Source organism: Dryas octopetala, chromosome 1 (genome assembly GCF_963921425.1).
Source record: "Dryas octopetala chromosome 1, drDryOcto1.1, whole genome shotgun sequence".
NCBI classification, from domain to species: Eukaryota; Viridiplantae; Streptophyta; class Magnoliopsida; order Rosales; family Rosaceae; genus Dryas; species Dryas octopetala.
Genome location: NC_141366.1, coordinates 32,868 through 50,569, shown reverse-complemented (window position 1 = coordinate 50,569; position 17,702 = coordinate 32,868). Strand labels below are relative to the sequence as shown.

The window sequence follows — 17,702 nt, the reverse complement described above, 5'->3', positions numbered from 1 at the left end:
GGGCAAGGAAGTTTAGAATCTCAAATATGGTTAAAAACTGGACGTTGGAAGAATTGAAGGAGTGTCAAGTCCTGGCTAGTGGCTATTCATCAAATTCAAGTAGCTGCGCACAATCTTGTTGCAGATGTCCACCCAGCTTCAACTGCCTGAAAATTTTATACAGGATTTCATATATCCTATTGCACTCTGAATGTGATTTGTCTCCTGCAATGAATTCATGAACTCTGTTATTCAATTCTATGGAACTCCCACCTGGCATCTTCTTCACACCCATGTTCCTCATCACTTTCCTTAGCATCCCAGATTCATTCCACCTACCAAGAGCACTATATATATTAGACAAAAGTGCATAATTTCCACTATTATGGGGCTCTAACATTATTAAATGCTGTAAAGCATGCTCTCCAAGCTCAGCATCACTATGAGTATTAGAAGCAGCAAGAAGAGACCCCCATATAGCCACGTTGGCTTCAAATGGCATCTTCCTGGCAAGTTGATGTGCCTCTTGAAGATAACCGGCACGCCCAAGTAGATCGATCATGCAGCCATAGTGCGCAATTTTTGGTTCAATCCCATACCTTGAAACCATGATGTTAAAGTACCAATGGCCTATTTCAACCAATCGAACATGGCTACAAGCAGAAAGGATTGCGATAAAAGTGATATCATTAGGCTCAACTTTAGCCCTTTCCATTTGAGCAAACAATTCAAGGGTTTCTGTTCCAAGACCATGCAGAGCCAATCCAGCTATCATGGTGGTCCAAGTTATAACAGTTCTATATTTGGTATTTTCAAAAACTTGAAGGGCTATTTTTATGTTGCCTGACTTGGCATACATGTCTATGAGTGCATTGTTAAGAGAAACCAGCTTACGAAATCCATGTTTCACAATATAGTTATGGATCCACTCCCCCAAGTGGAGGGCACCTAAATGGGCACAAGCAGAGAGTGCGGCTAACATTGTTATCTCATCAGGTTGCACATTCTCAATCTGCATTCTCCGGAAGACCGTGATGGCCTCGTTAGGCCGGTTCATCTGAGTATATCCAGCAATGAGGGCAGTCCAAGAAATGGCATTCCTATGGGGCATACGTTCAAACAACTGGCGGGCATTGTCTACATCACCTAGCTTGGCATATCCGACGAGCATTGCGTTGCAGAGAGCGACATCCCTAAAGAGCGCTGTGTCAAACAGTGTGCGAGCGTCAGAAACACATCCACAAGAGGAATACATATGAATGAGGGCAGTAAGCACGTGGAGCTCCATGTGAAACCCAGTGGCTATGGTATGACAATGAATCTGCCTGCCTAGTTGAATAGCATTAGCGGCCAAGCCCAAGCGAACGACGGCCTTGAGCACAAAGGGGAATGAGTAGGTGTCAGGGCGCAAGGGGGCGACTTGAATTCTGTTGTAAAGAGAGATAGCCTGTGAGGGAGAGGGAGAGAGAGCCAGAGCCTTGATCATGGTGTTATAAAGATAAATGTTTGGTTCTACTTGCAGCGTTGTGCGGGTGAAGACGGAATAGGCGTAACCTGAGAACCCAAGAGAAGAGCAGGCCTCGATGAATCGGGCAAGGATTTGGTTGTCCTGATGAAGGCCTCGGGGTACCATGAATCCATGAGCTTGGTGGATGTGGTTGAGGCTGGAGCACTGCCTCAGCCTCAGCCTCAGCCTCAGCAGCACCTCCACCTCTGCCATGCCAAAAAGTAAAAAGAAAAAGACACAAATTCACACTAGTAGCAGTGCAACTGTGCAACTTGAAACAACTCAGAAGCAGAACAAACACCCATTTGGCTGCGCATCAAAATCAGACAAAAAGAAAAGTCTCAGTCAGAGATTAAAAAAAAATTGACTAAAAGAGTAAGACCCGAGGATGATACCCATACATACAGCTTACGACTTTGAGGAAGACCAATGGATGAAGATGGATAGATATAAGATATAGTGGTGTCAGTCTGTCAGAGGAAGGGGGTCGCAGGAGGAATGGGGATCATGGGATCATGGGATCATGGGACTTGGAATGGTAACAACTAACCAGTAACAAGTAACATACTGTTTGTCTTTTACTTACTGGAAGTGGATTCGAAACGAATGAAGAGAACCAATATACTCCAATTCTCCAATAATCCAAATCCAATTGGTTGGAGGCTTGGAGCCTGGAGGCTGGAGCTGGCAAAAATAATTAATAGTAATAATAATAATAGTAATAGACTAATAGTAAATAAAAAAGAAAAAAAGCTGAATTATTTAAAAAAAATTAGAAATAGGGGATGGGAGTGGACAGTGGAGACCGAGTGCCGAGTGGGTCAATTTCCCCCTCACATCCCAAAACCCTAGTTTGCATAAGTCACTGCTGCCACTAGATGTTACACAACACAGCCAGCAATTGAGCAATAAGGCAATTGTGAGAAGTGAGATCTGAGTACTGACACCTACCAAATACCACCACAGTTTAGTTTAGCTTGTTTGGAAGACTGAAACTGAAGCGCAGTCAATCAATCATCATTCATCACTAATTCACTACTTGGCTGGGCTGGTGTTGTTTAGGAAATACAACAAGTTTAATTTGGAGATGGAAGGGAATTCGGGGGGCGTAGGAGGAGGAGGAGGAGGAGGAGCAGGAGGAGGAGCAACAGCAGGTGCAGGGAATGACGTGGAGCTGCTCTGTAAGACTCTGCAGGTCGAGCACAAGCTCTTCTACTTCGATCTCAAAGAGAACCCTCGCGGTCGCTATCTGAAAATTTCCGAGAAGACGTCGGCTACCAGGTCCACCATCATCGTTCCCTTCTCTGGCATCTCCTGGTTCCTCGATCTCTTCAATTACTATGTTAATTCCGACGATCAGGACGTCTTCAGCAAGGAATTGCAGCTCGACACCAAGGTCTTCTACTTTGACATTGGCGAAAACCGCAGGGGCCGCTTCTTGAAGGTTCCCTTTTTCCTTTTTTGATATTCTATCCATTCTATCTTCTTACAGTTATCACGTCCCATTTTCATGCTATTCTAATTGCTTTACAAAGAGACCCATTATATATTTTCTAACAGCCTACCTGGAATCAATTATTCTTTTGTTCCCTCTGTTGATGGTGATCAGAAATTATGGAAACTGATTATGGCATGGATATGATTTCTTTTTTTTTTTTTGTATCAACCAAAGACACAAAGGTATGCCAAGGATGAGTCAATGACTAACTTGATTTCATAGTGGACTGTTGTGAACCCCCTTTTCTTAGAATAGTATGCAAGATAAGGAGCTTGATTCTATAGTCTGTTGAAATGCCTCAGAAGTTGGCTTATTTAATTGGAGGACAACAGGGATGCTTTTGCAACAAATTATGCTCTTTTGCCTCTGCTCCCTTGCAATGCATAAACATTTGTTTCAGCTCTCTCATGGTAATGAGGATGATTCTTCTAATTTAATGTTGCTTTCAAAGTTTTTCTGCCTTAAAACTGATTGATAAGTTTAGATAGTGTGTTGTCTATGAAATTATCAGATTGAAGTAGTTTTCTATCTACTTCTTTTCTAGCCTTCTGCTCCAAAGGGTAATGTCCAACATACTGAGGTGGTTATTCAACAGATGGAGTTTCTAAGTTAAGGTTTGAACGGCAGATTATGTAGTTAGTGAATGTCCTCTTGTCTAGAACTACCAACAAAAGAATAATGCCACCATCACACATACCAGTCACCTTCTAAAAATGATAATAATCTTGGGTGCTGAACCTGGAGTTTTTGTCTTTTTTGTTTTTGTTTTTTTTTTAAATTTAATTTAAAGGCCACTTTGCTTCTCTATATTGTGCCTGGGAAAAAAAAACCCACTCCTTTCTTTTAATCCCATTTCAGAACATGATCATGTGGGAGCTTACAATGTCAAACCTAGACATGCATACAAAAGGAAGGTTTTTCTGCACCAAATTTCTGAGCTCCATGCTCCTTTCATTGCAACACACTCAAATATCTGCAACTTACCTAACTGTCAACCTTTTACTATGTGATAATTTGAGAACTCACATTTGCCCCTTGCATAACATGCATTTTACCAACTTCTCCTGCTTATCCATTGTTGAAATGGAATATTAGATAATGGAGGCGCTCACCTGAAAATAGGCATGGGTGTTCACCTAATACACTGCAGACACTGTAGACATTGGATAATGGCCCAATGGCTGCAGTGTTTTAGGTGCTCAAGTGAGTGCTATCGTTAAATAATTGTTCTAAGTTTAACTCCAAAGTTAGGACATGGAACTCTGGTCTCTTTCCCCCCAGGCCTTCCTCTTTGTGAGCTCCTTCCCTAGAGTAACTTTTATCTGTTGGGACGACCTTTGAATTTATCTCTTGTTGCATGGAGTATTGTTTTATTCTTGTAACAAATCTGAGGAGAAGACAATCTCAGGGCTAGACTTTAGTTTCTTGTTCTCCAATTTTTACTGCTCTAATAGATTTCTTGGTGCAGGTATCTGAAGCTTCTGTTAGTAGAAATCGCAGTACTATCATTGTTCCTGCAGGAAGCACCCGGGATGAAGGGTGGGCAGCATTTAGGAACATTTTGGCAGAGATCAATGAAGCGTCAAGGCTTTTTATACTGCCCAATCAGGTTTCCTTGTTTTTCATACTTTCTAGCTAATATAAGTTTCTCTTTTGGGAGTGTCTCACATGCTCTTTTAATTTTCCACCTGGTTGTTTCCATGCCAAAGCAGCAAACTTCTGAACCTTCAGAACGTCTTGTTGGGCTTTCAGATGATGTAGGTGCTGGCTTCATATCTGGCCACAGTAATCAAACTACGCCAAGTTCTGAACTGAATGTTGACAGATCTGCAGAGTTGGCGGCACAGGATGAAATTGGTAACATGGGGGTTTCTAAAGTGATCAGAGCTGATCAAAAGAGATTCTTCTTTGATCTTGGGAGTAATAACAGGGGTCATTTTCTAAGAATATCTGAGGTATGCTTCACAAACAAAAGAAAATTTTTCATTGAGATCCTAGGTGGATTTGGCTGTTTGTATTAATCATTAGGGTTTTTTTTCAAATTTGGTACCTGAACTTTGGGTTGTGTCCCAATTTAGTACCTAACCTCTAATTTGTCCCAATTGCATACCCAATCTTTTATTTTGTATCTAATAAGTACCAAATCTTAATTCAGTCGGTCAAAATTCTAATTCCGTTAGTAAACTTAGCAGAGATAGTGGTAATTAAGTCTTTTACAAGCTTTTAAAATAAAAACAATAAAAATCAGAGTAATGAACAGAAAAACCATTAAACAAAAAAGGAAGAAGAAGAAAAAAGAATAAAACAATAAAAGAAGAAGAGGATGAGGTGGATACAGGCTGGGTGTGGGGGATCTGCAGTAGTTTTCTTGTGTGTGTGTGTGTGTGTTTTTTTATTTTATTTTATTTTATTTTATGGATTTGAAACAGTAAGTGAAGAAGAGGTATAAGAAGAAGAAGGAGGTGGTTATGGGACTGTGGAATACGAAGGTGGTTGTGGGACTGTGATGGGATCTGCAGTAGGTTAGGGACCTAAAACAGTTACAGAAGAAGAGGAAGGAGGAGGAGGAGGAGGTGGTGATGACGTGGGTGGGTGGGGGCAGAGAGAATAATGGCACATGTGAAGAAGAAGATAAACTTACCCCTGGGAATGTACATTTGGGTAAACAATCTTAACTGCATTTACTGAAATACCCATGGGCTTGACAACTTCCGTTATTGATTTAGACAGATGTACCAATTAATACAAAATAAAAGATGAGGTATGCAATTGGGACAAATTAGAGTTAAGGTACCAACTTGGGACACAATCCAAAGTTGAAGTACCAAATTTAAAAAAACTTGAATCATTAATTAAGGTTTCTGATAGTAAATGGTTTTAATATTTTTGAAATTCATTAAAATTGCAGGTTGCAGGTTCTGATCGGTCCTCTATAATTCTCCCACTGTCAGGGCTCAAGCAGTTCCATGAAATAGTGGGTCATTTTGTGGAGATAACCAAAGACCGAATTGAAGGAATGACGGGTGCAAATGTTCGAACAGTGGATCCGCCCCAGAGATAAATGGTACCCTGTGGATTGGTGATTAAACAAATAATTCCAGTATATCAAGATTGCTTTAGTGGTACAAGTAGGTGTTTGAGTAGGGGTGGGATTGTCCTCACAGTTGTGTTCTATTATTTTCTTCTGTTCTCTCATTCAAGTCTGAAATAATCCGATTTCTGATTGATCAACTTAGATTTCGGAGATGATTGCCTAATTTAAACAGACAATAACAGAAAAACCGACCAGCTACTTGTAACTTGAGTTTGATAGTGTGTCAACCATCCAACTTAATAATGATCATTCCTGCTGTGCTTTCTTTTTTTGTTGGGTAGGACAAATGCATCTACTCTATTTTTAGTTTCATAGCTTGTGATACAGTTTTCAATTGTGTTTAAAATGTAACCTTGTCGTTGGTGATGTTAGCTTGAAGCTAAATCATGATCAGGAACTAACTTGGTTGAAGGCTGTGCTACTCACTCTGCTGCAGAGTGTAAAGACGATTAGCTTCTGCAGCTAGTGATGACAAACATTACTGTAGCATTATCTGCATTTTCTTTTGCTTTGAAGAAACTAGTAATATTAATATCCACATGAATCATGACATATACATGCAGTATGTGCACACTCGCACACGCATATGTATATACTGATCACTTTTTTTTTTTCTTTATTTCCTTTTGTATATTAATAATAAAAAAAGGGAGGCTAGGAAGTGATAGATGAGGGGTTGAGAGAGGAATTCAATATTCCGGATTCGGATTATATGAGAAGCGTGAACAGGTAGAGAGAGCAATAAGGAGAGGTGGTGGTTTTGACTTTTGGGACTTTCGAGATACAAAAGATGGAGTTTAATCCTAATTTTTTATAAAAAAAAATATATCAATATATATATATATTGGAAGTGGGACGCTATCGAAATATATTAGAATTTAGATCATTTATTGCAGTTTGGAAATGGTTGATACATGCATCGATCATTACCAACAACTCCATTAATACTTGATGACCATCCCTTTTTGTTAAGTCATGTACTTAATTAATGACATGACACACGTAGATCCATGATCAGTCGGTTTAAATGCTATATGGAGGGGGCAGAGGCAAATTCTTGACAATGCCAAACAGAGGAGTGTTGTCCGGAAGATTGTACTCGTCCCTGAGGGAGCGTGCAGGAGAGAGAACGCTGATGTACAGTTGTTGTCCTAGGTACCGCCTCTCTGTATGCTCTGACCTCAAATTCCACATTCCAGAATTGTCGAATGTCAACATTATGGCAGCCCATGACTTGGGGAACACTTGGATTGTGTGCCTGCTCACAGCATCAAGAAGGTTGTAGTTCTTTCTCTTTTCTGGGGTCCACTTTCCAGGCTCGATGCTGTACATGTAGGTCAGTATTAATCAATTAATTTATACGTACTTAATTAAATATTATTAGAACATATTATCCAGACTAAATAAATAAAAAGTTATATATATATAACAGTAATGCTACACTTACTACATTTTTATACCACAATTTCATACTATCTTATATGACATTCATACATTGGACACTAAAAATTAAAAAATAAAACCTAAAAAAGAAAAAATAAATATTCTTCTAGTAAAGTAATGACACATCAAATAGAATATAAATGTGGGAAAAAAAATATAGAACAACTAGCATTATTGTATATATAATTATTACTTACGCGACAGCAAAGAAAGAGTATCCATCCAAATGATATATATATATATCGCAACCTTTATCCAATTAATGATCGACTCCATGCAATTGGTAGTGCTGCAAGGCATGTTCTTTAATTTTTTTTGCAAAGAGAGTACAAAGCCAACATGAGTGTAACTGATGGGCAAAAGTTGGCTGAAATAACTCTATTAAGAGCAGCATTGGATGATCCTCGTACCAGGGGTAGACTCAACGGTAATCTCTACCTCTTCATTTCTGCCCAAATTTTTTTGATTTTAAGTTTTTATACTCCATTTTATATAGTCATCCATTGACATGATTTCAAGAAAATGGAGTACAAAAACTTGAAATAAAAAAAATTTGGTCAGAAATGAAAGAGGTAGAGATTACCGTTGAGTCTACACCCGGTACGAGGATCATCCAATGCTGCTCTTAATAGAGTTATTTCAGCCAACTTTTGCCCATCAATTATGCTCATGTTGGTGTTGTACTCTCTTTGCAAAAAAGAAAGAACATGCCTTGCACCACTACTAATTGTATGGAGTCGATCATTAATTGGATAGAGGTTGCGAGATATATATATATATACATATTTTAAATGACGATCACTGGGAGACAGTGTCCAAACAACGATGGTAATAAATAGCAGCCTACATCAATAGAAAAAGAAGCAGGAGCACTAAAATAAAGCAGACTCTTTCAAGCTTCTTTCTGGGGGCCTTAAGTGTTTGGTTATGATGAGTATGGACTTTTTAAAATAAGCAGCATCTTTCTTTTTTCATTTAAAAAGCAAAGCCTCTGGTATATATGTATCTTTGGGAACATGGAAGATTTGTGTTTTTTTCTTATTTAAAAAACAACTTTGTCCTTTTTCGTCCTTTTGATTCATGGACACTTAGTGAATCAGTCATTCATAGACTATGAAATTTGGATTAATCCAACATTTGCATGAATCTGACCTGGGCCCTAGTGTATGAAATTTGGAGTTCACACTTGAAATCTCACCCAAACCCCTCCAAATCTTTTTTCTATGAATAAACTGATGTCAACTTTGGGAACATGGAAGATTTGTGTGTTTTTTTCTTATTTAAAAAACAACTTCATCCTTTTTCGTCCTTTTGATTCATGGACACTTAGTGAATCAGTCATTCCTAGACTATGAAGTTTGGATTAACCCAACATTTGCATGAATCTGACCTGGGCCCTACTGTATGAAATTTGGAGTTCACTTGAAATTTCACCCAAAACCCCTTCAAATATTTTTTCTATGAATAAATTGATGAACGAAAAGGAAATGACAACTTTCCGGCTGCTTTTACTATAGAAGGGGGCAAAAATACCAATTTGCCCTCATAAAATGGCACATGATGGATTTTAACGGCCAAGTGGGCTAGAAGTGACGGAAATTAATGACTAACTTGGGCCGAGAAATTGAATTTGTGGACCAATGAAAATTAATAAGTAGACCAAATTGAAAAAAAAAAAAAACAAAAAAAAGAGATAAAATCCGTGGATGAATGATGCATTTTTCTTATTTTTAATGCAAAGAAACATATTTTGTCTCATATATAAAAACAAAAGAACTTGTATTTAAATATAAGGGAGTCCGTCCAAATCAATTGGACAAGATGCCACAAATCTTTAAGCAATTCAAAACGTACATAAATATCAGTGAATAAACAAATAATTGGGAGAGTTTCAAGAACAATAACTAAAATATATGAAACTACAGTGAAACTAGGGAACTTTTTATAACCGAAACTTTTGTACAGCCTTCCTTATCTTCTTTATTTTTGTTGCATCCTTTAGATTGGGGTGCTGAAGAGAATTCCCTCATATTTAACCTAGAACTAAGATTAAAAAAAAAAATTCACCTACAACCTATCTTATTAAATGGTTTATTTTGTGGTCGTGCAATGGGTTCCTCCTTTTGAAAGAAATACATATCAGTTTGATTAATCTAAGTTTTAGCTGATGTTTTTTATATAATTAAAACTTAATTAGGTTAGAGAAATATCAGTTAATCGAATGAGTGTTTGTTATTTATAAACTTAATTAGTTCATATAAGTTTAAGTATGCATAGTGATATTAAAGATCGATCAGCTTATGTAAAATAAATTAATTAAAAAAGGCTAGGGACACAAACTATATGTTATTCCACTATTTTTAGTTTAGGTATCAAAATTAAATAGCATTTTAGTTTAGGTACTAGCAATGAATAAAATTTCGGATTTCGGATTTTGAGAAAATTTCGACGAAAATTTCGATAAAAATTAGACGGAAACGACGGAAATTGCTATCAAAACACGAAAATTTTAAATGAAACTTTACCATATGTTTATTTAACATATTATCTACAACATTGATAAAAAAATATTAAAGAAACCAAATTACATAGTAGGTTTCATGTGATATAAAATGAACATAATGCATGCTGGAGGTAAATATTATTAAATAAAATTAGTATAATGAATAAATAAAATTAGTATATTCTTTATACTCTATAATCTATACACTAAACTCTAATACTAAATCATATATCCTCTATATACCATAATCTCTTATATTCTATAATCTATACACTAAATTCTATATACTCTATATTCTTTAGGATATATATATATAATATAAGATATTAGGATTTAGGCCTTCAGAGTATTTTTTATTATTTTATATATAGAAATGTATTATGGTTAAAGTTTAAAAATAACTAAACGAAACCCCAAACTTTTTATAACCGAAACTTTTGTATAGCCTTCCTTATCTTCTTTATTTTTGTTGCCTCCTTTAGATTGGGGTGCTGAAGAGAATTCCCTCATATTTAACCTAGAACTAAGACTAAAAAAAAAAAATCACCTAGAACCTATCTTATTAAATTAATGGTTTCTTTTGTGGTCGTGCAATGGGCTCCTCCTTTTGAAAGAAATACATATCAGTTTGATTAATCTAAGTTTTAGCTGAGGTTTTTGTATATAATTAAAACTTAATTAGGTTAGAGAAATATCAGTTAATCGAATGAGTGTTTGTTATTTATAAACTTAATTAGTTCATATATATAAGTTTAAGTATGCATAGTAATATTAAAGATCGGCTTACGTAAAATAAATTAATTTAAAAAAGGCTAGGGACACAAACTATATGTTATTCCACTAATATCAATGTATGTATAGGACCTATAAAAAATATATCAATATATATATATATATATTGGAAGTGGGACGCTATCGAAATATATTAGAATTTAGATCATTTATTGCAGTTTGGAAAGGGTTGATACATGCATCGATCATCACCAACAACTCCATTAATACTTGATGACCATCCCTTTTTGTTAAGTCATGTACTTAATTAATGACATGACACGTATGTAGATCATGATCAGTCGGTTTAAATGCTATATGGAGGGGGCAGAGGCAAATTCTTGACAATGCCACACAGAGGAGTGTTGTCCGGAAGATTGTACTCGTCCCTGAGGGAGCGTGCAGGAGAGAGAACGCTGATGTACAGTTGTTGTCCTAGGTACCGCCTCTCTGTATGCTCTGACCTCAAATTCCACATTCCAGAATTGTCGAATGTCAACATTATGGCAGCCCATGACTTGGGGAACACTTGGATTGTGTGCCTGCTCACAGCATCAAGAAGGTTGTAGTTCTTTCTCTTTTCTGGGGTCCACTTTCCAGGCTCGATGCTGTACATGTAGGTCAGTATTAATCAATTAATTTATACGTACTTAATTAAATATTATTAGAACATATTATCCAGACTAAATAAATAAAAAGTTATATATATATATATATAGTTATTTACTTACGCGACAGCAAAGAAAGAGTATCCATCCAAATGATATGTCTGAAGGCTATTCTGGTGGTTCTCAAAGATGATCTCCACAAAGTTACGGAAGGTTTGATTGACAACATTGGTTGCCAAGGTGATCTTTTCTTGATCAAGTGTAGGGTGGGGATCATCTTTGATGATGTCGTACTTAAAGACCTTGTCTGCAACTCCATAGTACTCAGCAAGCTTTAGTGGGGTTTCAGAGTCCACGTGGGAAACTCCATTTATGGCATAGCGAAGCTTGCCATCCACATTGCTGGCCGAGTTGACAAGCTTGATTGTGCGGGTGATGTTAATCTTACCATAGTGGTAGGAGCCTTGAGGGTTAGGCCTGGCAGCACTGGCAGTGAGGTTCCAGCGAAAGGAACGAAACTGGTTGAGAGACCAGGCCCATCCTACAGGTGCCTCAGGAATGTCGGGTGAAGCAGGGGTACCGTTAGCATTGGTGTAACGGATGATGCCTTTACCGGTGAGCACCGTCTTGGTGAATCGAGTGGAAGCCACCATGTAGTAGTCCTTGGGCTCTTTGTCAGCAGTGACAAGCACCGAAAAGCATTGTCCCACATGCACATCAAGGGATTCGTAGGTATTTTGGACGGTGTGGGAACCTTCCATCTCAACAAGCAACAAGGGGTGGCCTTGGATCCTAAAGTTAAGGGAATTCTTGAGGCCAACATTGCAGATCCTGTATTTGTAGGTTTTTCCAGGCTTCATGGTGAAGAGGGGCTCATCTTTGCCATCTCCCTTCGCTGATTTGCCGTTAATGAGGACACCGTCGGGCCTTGCCATGGAGCGACCGCTGTCCAACAATTTCTTAAGACTGTTGTGGCTTTTGGTGTACCAGTCACCGATCAAGACGGTGTAGTCATCCTCGGGATCAGCATAAGGAACGGGAATCAGAAGACGACTGTTCACGCGGAGGCCACCAAAACCACCGGCTGCCCTATGCATGCCAGTTGTGGGATAGTAAAAATAGCTCCCGATCTGGTCCTTCACTTGGAAGTGGTACGTGTAGTTCTGACCGGGGAGAATGGGGCACTGTGTTCCAAGTGTTCCATCTTGCCATGAATTCTTCCTTTGCTGGATACCGTTCCTGCATGCATGCATATATATGCGCGCAAGGCCGCAAATTAATTAATTGGTGTTTACATAATACGTAATTAATTATAAATTAATATTTAAGCACACGAACTTACACATCATATCTATATACATATATATATAGCAATATTATAATTTAATTACCATGTCAAAAGGAATGGCTCATCAAGGTTATTAAAGACATTGACAACGATGTTGTTGTTGGAGGTGGAGTTGATGTTGGGTCCCGGAAATTCGCCATTGATGAGAATAACTTGTTGAGGGACTCCCAGAGGAGAGAGGGTTCCGTAGGTGACATTCCATGTGAAGAAAAAGTAAGGGTCTTCCCCTTGAACTACCGAAATTGCCCCAACTGAGAGGCACACCAACAACGTAAGCATCACGGAGGAACCCATCTCCCTTATTCTTATATATTTTTCTTTCACCACTTTTCAACCCTTTCCTCACAGCAATAAATTTATTTCAAACCTATACTATTATTAATTGAAGAAGATCATTGGGCCTTCTTCTACCGATATGTCCATGGCTCTCCCATCCCTTTCCTTTTATAACTATACTTCTTTCACAATTTCTAAACCATTCAAACTTTTCTAAAATGCCTCTGCGCTCATCCTTCTTTCTTTCTCCTTAAATTGCGTTCTTCCTCTCAATTTTTTTCTTCTCCTATATTTTCTCTCTTGGAGATCAAATGTTAACACACATTCTCCTCTAACTAATTCTCCTTCTACATACCTACCTTCTTCCTTGTTTTGAGTTCAAATATTCCTCTCGTCCTAAAATCTATGTCTCTTCCTCTATCTATTTTTTGGACACATATCCCTACATCTAACAAAAGTACTTAAACGCCATTAGTCTTATTAAAGAAATAATAAAAACTAAAATCACTGTACTTTTTTACTCTTCTTCTCCCTAACACTATCAGACCCTCTCTTAATTAATAGAAGAAAATTTTGGCTGATTTTCTTGCTTATTAGATGTATCTTGATCATGCTTTTTTTTCCCTTGCCGGAAGTTCATGCCTTGCCTTCCTAAGTCTTACGCGCGTCCAACACTCCCAACATAAGGAAATTAATATGATAAAATAAATTTAGGTACGTGGCAACTTTTTTTTTTGGTAAAAAAAAAAAAGCTACCGATAAATATTGTCTATGAATATTTAAGTGTTATAAGAGTTTTTTTTTTCTTGTTCACAATTATTGTCTATAAATTTTGAACTCGATCTACGTACTTCTTCCGATACAAAAAAGACCGTGTGATATTTACTAATCAAAATAATCATAAGAAAGTAAGTACTAGAAGAGTTAGAGTAACCAACCAGCATATATATCATGGCTTTTTAATTAAGTACGTCCCATTAATTTTTTTCAAATCCAAACCACCCAAACCTTTAGGCTTACACAGTATCCCAATTAATTAAATTTTAGTATACACTATGAGTCCGAACAATATCCTCCCTTTTCCAAAAATCCTCTCACCATAAAATCAAGAAAATCTGAACTAGAGTGCATATATATGTAGGAGAAGGGCACCAAGAGGAAATCTAATCCCATATGCTTTTGATAAAGGAATAATTAAATGAAAAAATCTAAATCTTGGGCAATATATGAGGGTAGATTTGGTATCATTTTTGGATACGTACTGTTAGTTTTTTGTTTTGATCTATGTTATAGATGAAATAATCTGAATTTTCACTAAATTTTTTGACAAGATCGAAAGAATTATTTCTTTAAATCGGGAACTAAACAAGGCCTTAGTTTTATAATTAATTTTGCGATCAATGTATAAGATGCATGCGCATCATCAACTTATACTTGATGCCAAGTACGACGGACTTAATAGTAAATTAATTTACCACAATTAGGTCTCTGTACAGCAAAGAAGACAAACGCTGATATATAAGAACCGAGAATTAGTAATTAAATATAAAGAGAAACTTCCTTGTAATAAGGATATGGTTTATTAATTTGGCCGGTATTCCAATTCAACAACACGATAATACCTATATTTTTATATTTCATTACATAAAAATTTATTTAATTTCAAAACATATATAAACTATCTCTTAGAATATCAAGTTACCCATCATCTCCTGTTATAAGTAAATTTTTTCTGGTAAATATATCATCGATCATATGACAAGGATAATTAGAAATGGGCAACATTATGCGAAATTACCTAGCTAATTAATAAGATAAGATGAGGGAAAGAAAGAGAATATAACATATAAATAATAAAAAAGAAGGTACAAAACTGTAATGGCATTTTTTTTCTTTGTTTCTAATATAACATATCCCAGAAGGTTGACGCACACATACGTACTGAGGCAATCTTTAATGTTGTTCCAACCCTTCTTATTCTTTACCGTTCTTCTAACTCTCTTAATCTGCTTAAATTGGGTGCGAATTAATTGAAGAAATACAATATTGTAATGGTCTCTCCTCTCTAGCTCACACTCACACAATTAAGCACACTTAAAACTTCCGGATATCCCCGCTGTCTGATCTGTCTCTTAGTGTGAAGCGGCATGGCATGGCGGCGAAATATCTTACATGCTATAAGGTGGGGGCTTGGGCATGTCCTTAACGATGCCACAGAGAAGGGCGCTATCTGGAAGGTTGTACTCATCCCTGAGGGAGCGTGAGTCAGTGGTAATACTTATGTAGAACTGTTGTCCTAGGTAGCGCCTCTCCGGTTGTTCTGACCTCACATTCCACATTCCCACATTGTCCATTGCCACTAGGATGGCAGCCCATGATTTAGGGAACACTTGGATTGTATGCCTGCTCACACCGTCAAGAAGGTTGTAGTTCTTTCTCTTTTCAATGGACCACCTCCCTGGCTCGATGCTGCATATGCATGTATTAATTGTAGATCATCCAATATTATATACATATATATGATCGATCAAGAAAACTGAATTTAATTACAACTTACGCGCAAGCAAAGAAAGAGTGGCCACCCAAATGCCATGTTTGAAGGCTCTTCTCGTGGTTCTCAAAGATGATCTCTATGAAGGCTTTGTGTTCTACCTGGATAACATTGGGTGCAATGGTGACCTTGTCTGCTGCTGTAGCTGGGGGTTCATCTTTGATGGTGTCGTACTTAAAGACCTTGTCCGAAACTTTATAGTACTGAGCCAGCTTGAGGGGGGTTTCAGGGTCCACGTGGGAGATTCCATTTACGGCATAGCGAAGCTTGCCATCCACTTTGCTGGCTGAGTTGACAATCCTGATGGTGCGGGTGATGTTAATCTTACCATAGTGGTAGGAGCCTTGAGGGTTAGGCCTGGCAGCACTGGCAGTGAGGTTCCAGCGGAAGGAACGGAACTGGTTGAGGGACCAGGCCCATCCTACAGGTGCCTCAGGGATGTCGGGCGAAGCAGGGCCCTTACCACCTTCGTAGCGGATGATGCCTTTAGCAGTGAGCACCGTCTTGGTGAATCGGGTGGAAGCCACCATGTAGTAGTCTTTGGCCTCTTTGTCGGCAGTGACAAGCACCGAAAAGCATTGCGCTATATGCACATCAAGGGACTCGTAGGTATTTTGGACGACGTGGGAGCCCTCCATCTCAACAAGCCGCATGGGGTGGCCTTGGATCCTAAAGTTAAGGGAATTCTTGATGCCAACATTGCAGATCCTATATTTGTAGGTCTTTCCAGGCTTCATGGTGAAGAGGGGCTCGTCTTTGCCATCTCCCTTTGCTGATTTGCCATTAATGAGGATGCCGTCTGGCCTGGCCATGGTGCGACCACTGTCCAACAATTTCTTAAGATTGGTGTGGCTTTTGGTGTACCAGTCACCGATGAGGACAGTGTAATCATCCTCGGGATCAGCATAAGGAACGGGAATCAGGAGACGGCTGTTCACACGGAGGCCACCAAAGGCACCTGCCGCCCTATGCATGGAAGTTACAGGATAGTAGATGAAGCTCCCAATCTGGTCCTTCACTTGGAATTGGTAGGTGAAGTTCGTACCTGGGGCAATGGGGCACATAGTTCCAAGCGTTCCATCGTGCCATGAATTCTTCCTTTGTTGGATGCCGGTCCATGTCACAAGGAATGGCTCATCAAGGTTATTGAAGATGTTGACAACCAGGTTGTTGTTGGTGGTAGAGTTGATGTTGGGTCCCGGAAATTCGCCATTGATGAGAATAACTTGCTGGGGAACTCCAAGAGGAGAGAGAGTTCCATAGGTGACATTCCATGTGAAGAAAAGGTAAGGGTCTCCAGCGTGGACCATCGAAATTGTCCCAACTGAGACGCATAGCAGCAGCATAAGCATCATGCCAGACATGTTTCTTTCTTTCTTATTTGATCTCTTTCACGTCCGTGCAGTACACAAATCAGAATTAACTTGCCTCCCTCATGCACTCTTATATATTTATTGCTCGCTAAAATGGAATATATAGGAGATGATTCTAGTACTCGATATATGGTTCTTGGATCTGTTGTCCCCACTCACAATTTCTCAACCATTCAAACTCCCCGCAATCGTCTCCAAGCTAACCCTTCTCTCCTGAACCTTGCACTCCGCCCTTCCTCTCATTTTTTTCCACATCCCTTCCGACCCGGCCTCTCTCCCTATAATACCATATATGCCCCCTGCACTTTTTCATGTATGATTATAAGACCACACGTACAGTTCGTTGTGAACCCGGATCCTCTCCTCTTGCTTACACATCCTTTCCTCTCCTCTTCAAATTTCAACACATCTCAACCGTTTGTATATATGTATATATATATATATATATCTATCTATTATAACACCAGCGCATCATCATCGACTCTCTCTACATTCTTCTGCATATACGGCGGAGAAGAGCAAAAAGAAAAAACAGGCCAAAAACTGAAAAAGACATATAATATATATAGCTTAATTACCTTCTAACGCTGGTGGAAAGTGGTAACAAGCAGCAAGAGGAAAAAGATTTCCTTAATTAAAAATAAATAAAAAACTATGAGAAAGAAACATTAAGAATTTAAGATACTGTACAAAGAAACGAGGTATCCTTTTTATTATTTTAAGAAATCATTGAAGTACCCTAAATCCATTT

The 17,702-nt window shown here is 38.3% G+C and overlaps 4 protein-coding genes across 8 annotated transcripts; 1 reads left to right on the top strand and 3 right to left on the bottom strand.

The window, feature by feature from the left end:
* Positions 1-13: 13 nt before the first annotated feature.
* On the bottom strand, positions 14-2,020 carry LOC147295935 (Pentatricopeptide repeat (PPR) superfamily protein). 5 transcript variants are annotated; one of them, XM_086229723.1, is made up of 4 exons: positions 1,892-2,020; positions 421-1,795; positions 253-314; positions 89-146 (listed from the first exon to the last, which is right to left on the bottom strand). In XM_086229723.1, exons 2-3 carry the CDS (start codon positions 1,697-1,699, stop codon positions 292-294), a joined length of 1,302 nt encoding a protein of 433 aa, XP_086085849.1. In that variant the 5' UTR covers positions 1,700-1,795; positions 1,892-2,020; the 3' UTR covers positions 89-146; positions 253-291. The 5 variants fall into 5 exon arrangements, with proteins under 5 accessions (XP_086085848.1, XP_086085844.1, XP_086085846.1 ...); XM_086229722.1 differs by having other exon boundaries at positions 14-146; positions 253-1,795; XM_086229718.1 differs by having other exon boundaries at positions 78-1,795.
* Positions 2,021-2,268: 248 nt separating this feature from the next.
* LOC147295934 (purin-rich alpha 1) lies at positions 2,269-6,347 on the top strand. Its single transcript, XM_086229942.1, has 4 exons — positions 2,269-2,930; positions 4,453-4,593; positions 4,697-4,939; positions 5,893-6,347. The coding sequence occupies exons 1-4, from the start codon at positions 2,574-2,576 to the stop codon at positions 6,043-6,045; spliced, it is 894 nt and encodes a 297-aa protein (XP_086086068.1). The 5' UTR covers positions 2,269-2,573; the 3' UTR covers positions 6,046-6,347.
* Positions 6,348-11,102: 4,755 nt separating this feature from the next.
* Positions 11,103-13,045, bottom strand: LOC147295933 (L-ascorbate oxidase homolog). Its single transcript, XM_086249803.1, has 3 exons — positions 12,795-13,045; positions 11,527-12,642; positions 11,103-11,403 (listed from the first exon to the last, which is right to left on the bottom strand). Exons 1-3 carry the CDS (start codon positions 13,043-13,045, stop codon positions 11,103-11,105), a joined length of 1,668 nt encoding a protein of 555 aa, XP_086105929.1.
* A 2,150-nt stretch (positions 13,046-15,195) lies between these two features.
* Positions 15,196-16,942, bottom strand: LOC147295932 (L-ascorbate oxidase homolog). The gene is made up of 2 exons (XM_086229196.1): positions 15,585-16,942; positions 15,196-15,496 (listed from the first exon to the last, which is right to left on the bottom strand). Exons 1-2 carry the CDS (start codon positions 16,940-16,942, stop codon positions 15,196-15,198), a joined length of 1,659 nt encoding a protein of 552 aa, XP_086085322.1.
* Positions 16,943-17,702: the final 760 nt, after the last annotated feature.